This window comes from Silurus aristotelis (assembly GCF_946808225.1).
Source record: "Silurus aristotelis genome assembly, chromosome: 4".
NCBI lineage: Eukaryota > Metazoa > Chordata > Actinopteri > Siluriformes > Siluridae > Silurus > Silurus aristotelis.
Window position 1 is genome coordinate 11,455,960 of NC_139577.1, and position 12,153 is coordinate 11,468,112.

General features: G+C 39.8%; 1 protein-coding gene across 13 annotated transcripts in view; it reads left to right on the forward strand.

Moving 5' to 3' along the window:
• The first annotated feature begins 1,184 nt into the window (after positions 1 to 1,184).
• Positions 1,185 to 12,153, forward strand: part of ubr2 (ubiquitin protein ligase E3 component n-recognin 2) — a 47,720-nt gene continuing 36,751 nt past the window's right edge. For all 13 annotated transcript variants that reach the window (XM_083539845.1, XM_083539854.1, XM_083539856.1 and 10 more), the window contains exons 1-2: positions 1,185 to 1,337; positions 11,634 to 11,893. In XM_083539845.1, the coding sequence (XP_083395971.1) occupies positions 1,254 to 1,337; positions 11,634 to 11,893 (344 nt within the window). In that variant the 5' untranslated portion in view covers positions 1,185 to 1,253. The remainder of the gene's footprint in view (positions 1,338 to 11,633; positions 11,894 to 12,153) is intronic.

Below are 12,153 nucleotides of genomic sequence, written 5' to 3' on the forward strand. Positions count from 1 at the left end.
ATAATGATGGTGATGATGATGATAATGCTGTTGATGATGGTTATGGTGATAATGATGATGATGAGAATGGTAATGGTGATGATGGTGGTTATGATGATGATTGTGATATTTAAGATGATCATGGTGGTAATGATAATAATTATGATGGTGATGATGATGATAATGCTGTTGATAATGATGGTGATGATGATGATGGTAATGATGGTGATGATGAATTTGATGATGATTGTGATGATGAAGATAGTGGTAAAGATGATGATGGTAATGATTATGATAGTGATGATGATGATGGTGATGTTAAAGAAGATCATGGTGGTAATGATGATAATGATGGTGGTAATGATGGTGATGAATTTGATGATGATGGTGATGATGAAGATAGTGGTAAAGATGATGATGGTAATGATTATGATAGTGATGATGATGATGTTAAAGAAGATCATGGTGGTAATGATGATAATGATGGTGGTGGTAATGATGGTGATGATGATGATGTTAAAGATGATGGTAATGATAATTTGATTAGATTTATGACCAAACTTTTGATGTCACCCATATGAGGATGGGTTCCCCTTTGAGTCTGGTTCCTCTCAAGGTTTCTTCCTCATATCATCTAAGGGAGTTTTTCCTTGCCACTGTCGCCACGGCTGCTCATCAGGGACAAACGCACACCATTCACCTTCACTGTTGTTTTCTGTAAAGCTGCTTTGAGACAATGTCTGTTGTGAAAAGCGCTATACAAATAAACTTGACTTGACTTGACTTGATAATAATGATTATGGTGATGATGATGATAATGCTGTTGATGATGATAGCGGTGGTGTTAATGATGATGATGAGAATGGTAATGGTGATGATGATGGTTATGATGATGATGGTGATGATGAGAATGGTGATGGTGATAATGGTGGTAATGGTGGTGATGATGAATTTAATGATGATGGTGATGATAATGATAGTGGTAAAGATGATGATGGTGATGATGATGATGGTGATGTTAAAGATGATCATGGTGGTAATGATAATAATGATAATGGTGGTGATGATAATGATTTTAATAATTACTATTGCTTTGAGTGTCATCATCCTTCACACTAGAGTTACAGGATGTTGTTATGAAACTCCTCCACCTGTGGGTCCGTGGGACTTTCTTTCATTAGTCAGCAAAAAATAAAGTTAGCTCGGACAGCAGAAGTTGTGCGAGCGGCTGATTTCCGGTTCCGTCGCTTTGCGCTCCGCCAGTGACGTGAAACATGGCGGCGGCTGAGACTGATCGGGAAGCGGCGAGCGTTCTCTGCAGCGAATTCCTCCATTTCTCGGCAAAGGACATCGCTGCGGTAGGCGACAGTTCTCTAGAACACACCAGAAACCGTTCCTCTTTCGCATGGGGTCCGTGTGAGAGCGGCTCGTGTTTGTTTCGCGGTGATAAATTTCACCATTTTCCACTCGGCTTGTTTTTTTCACCGAGGCGTCCTGCCTAATGCTAATGCTAACGGCAGCGCTATGATAACTAGCCTGGCTCTTACTTGTTTTTTGCTGCTCGCAAGTACCCCAATAACAATGACTTACTAATTAGCTATTATTAAAGGCCTTATCCACATTTAATGTCGTTGCCCACTATTGCTAACTTGTTTTTTCTTTTATTTGTCCTTTTTATTTTTTATAAACTGCTTTTTTTTGACGAATTAGCTAGCTGGCTAACTGTAGGGATGTTTTGTCATAGCAGAGGAAACTGATAAACAACACTGGCTTTGTTCTGCTCTCAGGCAAGCTGGGGACAGCTCTGTACTGCATTAATGGATTCCAACCTGTTGCTCTTTATTTTATTTTATTTTTTTTAATTAACCTTTTTCTGTTTTTGTGAACAGCCACTCGAGTCTATATTTCAGACTTGGTCAGGTCAGGGTTTTTGCTTAGAAATGCAAATAGCTCATTGCATCCATGACATTACATTTATCCAATAACTTTGAATATAATTGGCTTTATAAAAAATAAATAATTGCTTTAGTGTTTTAATAAGTTTTTTTTTTTTTCTTCAAAGTAGGTATTTATCATCCGTCAAAAACTGTCATCACAGTGATCATGACTCGGCTTTATATTGACATTCAGCCACTTGTCATGATACAATGTAGACTGCTGCTTTCGATTCTTTTAGTAATCGAGTATTTTAACGATTATTCAATTGAATAATCAAGTAATCGGATAAGATGTACTTTTTCTTTATCAAAGAGCAATACTAAATGAGAGAGAAAATAAGCCGGTTTTCTTAAAATAAACAGGACTTTATTTATTTATTTATTTATTTATTTATTTATTTAAATGTACATTTTTATTGCTGAAATTGCATAAAAGAATATCAGTCAAAACCAAACCTATTTAGTGCATTTAATAGCCATATTGCATCAAAATAAAAATAGAGTTGCGTTTGAAATGTCCCTCTGGAGTGGCCGTGTAGAGTAAGTTATGGGAAAATATTTGTTTAATGAAACTCATGATTATTCTCACTCATGTATTTATTTATTAAATCTCTGGGATTTCTTGTCTCCGGAAAAGCTGCTTGAAATTGTCCATGAACCAAATCCATGCATTTATCAGCAGCTTCAATTAATTAATTAATTACAATTAGATTAATTTGCTTCGCTGAATTTTTGTAATCAAATTACTTGAGTTACTCGAGGAATCGCAATGTTTGTTCGTCGCATTTTCGTATTTTATACGCTGCTAGAAATCAGCCGACCTTCTTTCCGGTTCTTCCTCACTGTTCGTTCTCTCCGACGCACACTCGCAAGCGATTTAAATCGTCCCATCAATCCAGTCTTTCAATTCTGCCGTTCTGGGACATTTCCAGTTGCATAAGATCATCCTGACACCTCGAATACAACCTTAATAAGAATATATGCATTTTTGTTTGTTTGTTGGGTGTCACTTGTTTATCTCTAATACACCTAGGCTTTCTTTAGGTATTTCTCGGCTTTTGCACCAGGATAGGTGAACTTAAAAACAGTCCCATATTATATGCAAATAAGTGTCTTCTATTTCATTGCATTTCCAACATAAATTATTTTACTTTATAAAGTCTGAATGCATACTTTTATGCACATTGGATAGGATGTCCAGCCAAACATCATTAATATTAATCCCCAAATCATTCAAACGTATTGTTGTTTAAGTGGCATTAACCTTAGACCAAAACATTTTTTTTGTTTTTGTTTGGAATTATACTGTTAAATGAAATATTTCGATTTGTCATCACTCATTTGTTCTTATTATACATGCTAAGAAAAAGCAGACTGTACCAAATAAAAGTTGTGTATTGCATTGAATTCAGTGGTAATTAGTGATGTAGGTTAGTAGGTCAGAAAAGTGCCTTGTAATCCCTTTGCACCTGCAGCCTTTTAATACCTTTTTTAAGGAAACACAATGAGAATTACACGTAAGTATAATTAGCATTATACCATACAATAGAGATCAGATTTGGTGCTATTGTTGAAGCCAAAAGTTTACAAATCCCCCAGGCTAAAGTCATAACAACTCACATGTTACAGTCCCTGTGTCAAGCCAGTTTATTTAAATAGTATGATCTCAATTCCATAAGAAGTCATTTCAGAATTTCATCTCTATATATGATATCATGTGTCGGTGCTGTTTAGTGCCTTTTGCTTTTGCTTAACCTGAATCAGAAGCTTTCAGTAGCACTCAAGCTTCTTACAAAACTTTGCACAATTTTTGCTCAACCCTCTACAGAATTGTGGGGTAAACCGTGAAGCAAGAACGCATGATGAGGGAACTTTTAATGTCTCAAACTGTATCACAGGGGTGGTTATATCTTCAGCTAGGTAGATTATCATGGCAACCAACTTTTATATGACTAACCTGCTAAGTTGAAATCTTGTTCAATCAGAGAGCTAGGATTTATGATCAGCAACTTTTCTGGATACTTGATGTTTGTTTTTGAATAAGGTGAAATGTTCCAGAGCATTTTAATTTTTGTTTTTGTATTTTAAAAATCAGAATAAATCGGCTATTGACGATGAATCTGTTTCATTTTAAATTTTTTGAGTAATTGCTGTGTTATACTGCACACACATTACTTGTTGAAGCTGTGAGTGCACAGGAATTCATATTAAGTTTGTCTGTATATAGCATCAATGTTTAGGTATTCTATTTATTACATGCAATATGCAGTAGCTATTAGTAGCAAAGTGGAATTTAAACAGACATTAACAGAAAGCCATGACCTCTTTTCGCCCCTATTTGTGATTAGTCCCTGACTACCAGCGTTAAGGCAAATTGGCCTACGCCATTTTTCGATTTGTCAGTCTTAAACTACATAGAGCTTAGCATGGATCTTGATTTCCTAACGGTATTGCTTTCTTAAAATGTTTGTCCATTCAGTATTGTCGATCAGTTTTAACAGCCAAATTGGAGGGCTGTTGAACGCAAGTTTTTCTTTCAAACATCTGTTTGGTATCTGACTATGGGAATCGTCTCAGGCGTGACCAATCCTGGAAGCACCAATCGCACAACGGCTGCCAGTTGACGGACCAATCACGACAGTGTTGCGGGTGTCCCGCCTCCCTATATACACCCCTGCAGAGGGTCCCTGCCTCATTCTCATTCTCTTCCCTGTGAAGATCTTTTTTGGAAGCTATCCTCAGCAGATCCTCTTGGGGGTTGGCGCTAAACTGTTCATGGACGAGCCATTTTGGTACGCCGTCGACCGTGGAGGCTGCTTTTGTGGGAAATTTTTACTGTTAAGGTGAATATTTTTCTTCTGCTCTTTCTTTTTTCTCTTTAGCTGTTACAGCTCTTTTCCTTCATTTTTCCCTCTCATGTTAAGTGGGGTAAAGAAGGATAATCGCTAGAAGACCCGATATCAAGAGGCACGTTGTGGTGGTCTTGTTTATCTCCTGGTGTTCGCATCTCTGTTATAGTGACTGCGAACCCATCTAGGTACCCAGTGGTAGGAAAAGGCCCCTTTCGTCCGTGTGCATGTGTGTCTATGTCCTCTCCAATGGATAGCGTGTTTGGAAGTTAGCACATGCTAACCCGTTTAGGGTTTTGGAGCGCTGACGGGCCGCGAATAAAGGAAACCCATGTCTCTCTCTGCCACCCATGGAAAGGGACGAGGCTGCTTCTCAGGCATGTTGTCGCTTGGGAGAGTTGATGGATGAAGTCCTTCCTGACCTTCCTCCCTTCTTTGATTCAAACTTTATTGTGTGTGACAAGGAAGAGGAGGAAGATGATGATGAGGATGCTTGTCTATTGGAGGATTTGAAGAAAGACGAGGAGGATGGGATTATCTCTCCTAATCTTCTTTCCAGGGATTTTTGGGACAAAACCCTACTTGCATAAAGAACCTGTTTCTCTAGACTGGAGGTGCACAATATGGACCATCATCATATGGTCGGAATTGGGGATGTCCGACCCTCCCTAGTTGAACTGTCAGTGGCAAGTCGCCTCCACCCAATTGCCGGGCAGCCCAATCCTCCTGTCTCTCTTTGCCAAAGCCCAGAGCCAAGGCCTCTTTTACAGCAGCAATGGCTAAGCTTTGCCCAGCTAACCATCAGGGATAAAAGAAGAGTTGGGCAACCTAACCTGGGGTCTGGTTTTGGGTAAAAAAAAAACGGGGCTACAGCACTCTACAGTCTCTGTAGCACACCTCTACTTAGCGCAGGAGTCTTGTTTCCCGTTTCAGCACAGGAGCTGTTTCCCAAATGCGGGTTGGGTTCCCCTTTTGATTCTGGTTCCTCTCAAGGTTTCTTCCTCATAACATATAAGCGAGTTTTTTCTGCCACAGTCTCAAAAATTTTTTCTGTACATTTCTGGGCAGTGTGCCGAGTCCCCGGACGTTTGTAAAAAGTCAAACAAAAACACACGCAAAGACATACGAATTAGCGTTGCAACCACCAGCTCCGGGCTGGTGGGCAGCGGCCCACTCTCTGCTCGTGCGGAGAGTTGGTGAGCATGTGCAGTTCACCCTTGAGTATTTTCCACAATATAACGAGGGCGCACAGAAAATTTCTCGGGTTTGCCTATCGGGGCACAGCCTACAAATGTTGGACAGTTCTGTTTGGGTTGGCACTACCCTTAAGGATCCTAGGCAGGAAATAATTTATCTGGGTCTCAGGCTGAACAGACTATGTTTATGCCTTCTAGGTCTGATGGCCTCAGCAATGTCTGTCATCCCGAATGAGAGCGTATCAGTGCTTGGTAGCTTTGCTTGCATGCTTTATGCCACAGGAGAAAAACACGTTTCTCGAATCTAGACCCCCGGTGGGAGCTATTTCCCGGAGAAAGGTAATGACGACTGATGCGTCGCTCACATGTTAGGGTGCAGAGTGCGAGGGCAGAATAGCGAAAGGGAAATAACCCATTTTTATTCATTACGGGCGACTCATCCCAGGAGTAATAAATGCAGGGGCGTATCTCCTGTCCAGGGGAAATCCCCTGTACGGGGAGTGGATTCTCCACCGTACAGGGACCTGTTGTGGGAGAGGTTCGGCCAGGCTGCTGTAGATTTTTTTCGCCTCGCACGAAAATACTCATTGCCCTCTATTCTTCTGTGGATGCGTTGGCTTACCTGTATGGTCGTACCGACTCTAAAAAAAGAGTAAGTGAATGCGGTCACTCAGTAATATTGATTGCTTCGAACTGGCCAGAGAAATTGTGTCTGACAGAGATAATGCATATGAGAGGAAATGGAATGTATTTGTGCAGACATATTGTCCCCTTTCACTGTTCTGTGGCAGAGGTGTTCTGTTTTACTGCAAGAACTTTTAGATAAGGGCAGAGCCTTTTCAATCAAAGGTTTATCTCGCCGCTATTTCTGCATGCCATTTAGGGATTGATGGAAATGCTATAGGTCATTTACCCCGCTTGTGTGCAGGTTTATGGGGGGGGCGCGGCGCTAGAACACAGTTTTAAAGCTGCTGATTCCGCCGTAGGATCTGTCTGTGGTCTTAGCGTGCCCTCTTAGCCTCCTTTTGAGCCGATGGAGAGTATTAATTTGAAGCTCCTTTCACTAAAGGTTACTTGATTAGCTCTTTCAACTGCAAAGCGGGTTACTGAACTTCATGCTTTGTCAGTTCATAACTCCCGTATGCGGTTTGCTATGGAGTAAGTCTCAAGACTAGTACGCCATTTGTCCCTAAGGTGAGCGAGTCAGCAGACAGGTGGATTTTGTTTTTTTCCATCCCCCCTTTTTTCGTCATTGGCGGAGGAGCGGCTTCATTGTTTGTGCCCTCTCTGTGGACAGGACGAAGTGATGAGACGGAGTAATCGGGGCTGATTCTCATAAGGGTAAACCTATTTCCTTCCAGCACCTGTCCCACTGGCTAGTGGAAGCTTTTATATTGGGTTATAAAAGCATGGGTCTTAGTCCTCCAGAAGGGCTGAGGGCTCATAGTGCCTGAGGCATGGCCACCTCGTGGACGCGACAGCATGCTGGGCTTCGTCACACAATTTTGTTAGATTTTATAGGGTGGATGTCATGGAGCTTGCGTTGGCTTATTCCAACCAAAGTGTGTTAAAAAATAAAATAAAATAAATAAAGACCTCGCAAGTGAAGGATGGTTAAATTTTTCACGTCTCCGCTCTCTTCGCTGAAGGGTGGAGAGCTCGTATAAATTTTGCCACAAATTGCTAAGTTTGTTGACGCCTGCTTCAGACAACATATCTGCAATACAGGAGTTGACTATATCCCACAGTGAGATACCGAACGAATGTTTGAAAGAGAACTTTAGGTTACCTTCATACCCCGGTTATCTGATAACAGGAATGAGGTATCTCACCACACTTCTCTCCTTGCAGTGGCAGATATGAGATATATATGAGTAATATATGAGAATGAGGCAGGAGTGTATATAGGGAGGTGGGACTCCTGCATCACCGACAGGCGTGGTGTGATTGCTTCCAGGATTGGTCTCACCCGTGGCGATTCCCATAGTGAGATACCTCACTCCTGTTATAAGGAGAACCAGGGTTACGAAGGTAACCTTATGTTCACCTGCCTGAACTACCTGATCACTCACTAGCCACAGCCTGGTCCTCAGGGTCAGGATTAAAATGGCCTTTCAATTGTTTGACAGCAGGCTTGTGACATTTGGTGCAACCTGTCATCATAGAACAAACAGAGGACTATTCCTTACCCTGGTCACCATGAATTATCAGTTATTTAATCACAACTAACACAAAAATTACTATTGGCAGGTAACTGCTTTATTTATTTTATATGTAATCACTAGGGGTGTAACGGTACACATTCATACCGGAATTTTTCGGTATAGGGGTTTTGGTGCTAGAAAGCTTTACACATTGAAAATATAAAATACATGTACAGATTGTAATCCTTTTTATGTTTTTTTTTATTTTTTATTATTATTAAACACAACAATGTCAGGGGTATAAAAAAATGTAACTAGAGTCTGCGCAGTGTCACTGTCGCTACTCACTTTACACCGGATTTGTTTTGTGCATGCATGAAAATGTTTTATGTCTAGCTTCAAGATTGTCGAGAATTCCACCGATTATTCCTCGAGTTATCGGAGAAGAAGCACTTTTTACTCATTACAGAGCAATATTAAATATAGAGATGAGAAAATAAAACGGGTCTTGTAAAATGAGTTTTGTTTCCTTTTTAGAAAAATGTAAAATTTTTTACTGAAATTGCAATCTTTGAAAACTAAACCCATTTTTTTAAATTGCCATATTACATCCAAATGCGAATACAAATATATAACAAAAAAATCTATTTCAATAGTTAAAAAAAGGTAAACGGCCTGTATGGTGTTTTCTTTGTTTTATTTTGAAATGATCCCAAAGTTTGGAAACTTTGTTTTCTTTGGCCTGGATTCTTTGGATTCTTTTCCTTGACCCTCGATTTTTCTCTCCGTTCCTTATTTTTTTTTCTCATTCTGCCGCGTCTTGTGTTGTATGGAAACCTGATTCCGCCACATTTTATGTTTGTATTTAAGTTTGCATAATTCCAAATTTTTTTTCTCGTAAACATGAATTTCCAGAAACCATGTTGTCGGCCTGAAGTCTGAAGCTGTTGGTGTATGAATGCGGCTCCTCTGCTTCATCCGTCTTGTTCCGTCTCCCCCAAAGCTGATTATTAGACAGAGTTTTCTCCGGGGATCGGAGGCTTCGTTCCCTACCATGCGATTCTTTTGATTGTAGTCTATTTTATTTTCAATGTGTAAAGCTTTCTGGCACTAAAGGGGGGTGGTGCTGCCCGATCGATTAAAAAAAAAGTTGCTTTTTGGTTATTATCTATTTGAATCATTTAAACGTATGTTAAATTTGTAGCCTCAGTGTTACATTTCCAGCTTTTCCATCAGTATGCAATCAAGCCGATTAGACTAGATGGGCATTCACATGCTCAACTTAACCAGTTGTTAACTGACATCGTGATGCTGATTATGACCACTCATGCTACAGCTTCTGGGGTAACACTGTTAGGTGTGTCACTTTGCCCTGACATGCTTTTTCATCTTGGTCCACAAATGGGATTTAGGTCAGGCCGTTGCCATGGTCACTCCAGTACTTTTGCTCTGTTGTCTTTAAACCAGTTTGTTACTTTGGTGGTGAGCTTTAGTTCTTTGCCATCCTTAAATAACCCAATTAGAAAGAGTTTTTTGAACTTTCTGACTGATGTCTCAGGGGAGAAAAGTGGAAGCTCAGTGAAAAGACTGATCAGAAATTTCTAATCTTAGCACCACTGCTGTTTTTTTTTTTTTTTTTTTTTTTTTTTTTTTTTTAAGCCGAGAAAGGCTAATAAATGAAATTTAGTTGTTCAGGGTGACTACCCAATACCATAAATGTATTTCCATTGTTCTCTCAGACAAGAGATGAATTCTCCAAAAGTCTTAGAATAAAGGGGTTCTCAGCAGTCTTTTGTTCACTTGAACATTTGAGACCAACCTTTCTTCTTCCTTGAATTTCGCTGTGTTTATAAAGATGTTTCTAGTATTTTCAGTTGTTGAAATTTCTCTTGAGAACTGTGAAAGGCACCAAATAATAAGGTTCCAATCACAAGACTTTAATTATAGCTACAGCTAGACAAGTTAAACTCTCAGGGCAAATCGGTGCTTTTATTCCCAACGACTTTTTGCACGATAGTTGTTTGATATGTTTTCATTGAAATAAATACATATATTTTTTTTGCAATCCTCTTATTTAATGTCGTCTCCTAAAGCCTGTTTAGGGGGGTGTCTCATATTGTGACTTTATTGTGTAGTTTAGTGTTTGGACTGCCATACAATGCAGGATGACTTCATTACATGACGGGCTTCCATGGCGCATACAACTGCATCTGGTTGTGGTTTGAAAAGGTCTTGCACAATCTGAAAAGCATTTTGAGATCATGACATTTTGGTGGTTTTTGCAGACTAGTCCTCAAAGGCAGCAGGTTCAACATCTCAGCTCACTAATGCACTCTTTACAACACACGCATTTTTTAAAAGTCATTCTGTTTTCCGGATTAGCCGTATATCAGAACATGTTGATATCTTAGATATTTCTTTGCTAAATTTCTGTTCAATTACACCTCGGTGTGGTTTGGTTTCTACTGGGGTGTTTGATGTTTAGGCATTAATAGTGGTGATAGTGGTTCATGATTTGTTTTTGTTTGTTTTATTTAAACTTTTTCTTTACTTGTGTATTGCTTAAATATACAAATGTGCATTTATTTAATTACAACCACAATATAAAAAACTTGACAGTGTAAAATATAAATAAAAACAATGTAATTTGCAAATCTCAAATCCCTATTCTGTTCACTATAAAACAAACAAACCAACAAAGTGTTTAAACTGAGAATGAATTAGGTCTTTTTGAATTTGATGGCTGTAACAGGTCCCAAAAAGTTGGGACAGGGCCATGTTTACCGCTGTGTAACATCACTTTTTTTTCTTTTCTTTTTTTTGTCTGTATACTTCTGGGAACTGAGGAGACCAGTTGCTTAAGTTTTGAAAGATGAATGTTGTCCCATATGCGACTAATACAGGATTTTAGCTGCTCGACAGTTCTGGGTGTCTTTTGTTGTATTTTCATTTCATGAGGTGCCAAATTTTTCAATTAGTGAAAGGTCTAGACTGTACGCAGGTCAGTTTAGCACCTGGACTCTTCTACTACAAATGCTATTCTATTATTTTGCTATTGTAATAGATGCAGGATGCAGTTAGCATTGTCCTGCTCAGATATGCAAGGCCTTCCCTGGAGAGAGAAAAATAAAAAGTTTTCTGCGTAGAAGCATTTGTTGCTCTATAACGTGTATATATCGTTCAGTATTGCTGGAGACTTTTCGAATGTGCAAGCTGCCCATTCCACAGGCACTAACGCACCACCATACCATCAGAGATGTGGCTTTTCCAAATGAGCGCCTATAACAAGCCAGACGGTCCCTTTCCTCTTTAGTCTGGGAAGTGGTGTCCATGGTTTCCAAAAAGAACGCTTTCCGAACAGAGCAGTTTTTTTTACTTACTTTACTTTACTTGAGCGATTGAGACTTTTAGAAGTCTAATTAATGTATGTGCTGCATGTTGAGCAACCCAGTTAGTACATCATTTAAATCTACGTGTGTTTCAAATTCAACCATGGGCTAATTCTCAGCTCTGCTGTTCATGCTACAGAAATGGCTTCAGGCGACAGATTTGCCCAAAGACGTCTACCAGCACCTGGCTTGCTACGTGCCCAAAATCTACTGCCTTGGGCCCAACCTGAACCCTCAGAGCGAGGACCTGCTGGCCCAATTGCTGCTGCAGGCACCAATGGAGTGGTACCTGTGTGGAGAAGAGCCTTCAACCGGGCTGGCTAAGCTCGAGCAGAACAACCAGCCTTCCCAGCTGTGTGGTCACGTCTTTAAAGTGGGGGAACCCACGTACTCCTGCAGGTGGGAGACACAGTTTTTTTTTAATAGCTGGAAGCTTGCCAGTTTTTTTTTTTTTATTATTTTTTTTTTAAATGTATTTATTTATTTTGCTAAATGCACCACATAATAGTACGGATTAGGGGTGGACGCTGTATCGGTTTGTACGTGACTACAGGTATTATGTTGTGCCATGATACGGATTTTGCTATACAGAGGATGCGAATTCACAAATTCTAATTTAGTCCAACTCCTTACTATGCAGGCATTAGTAATCATCCACA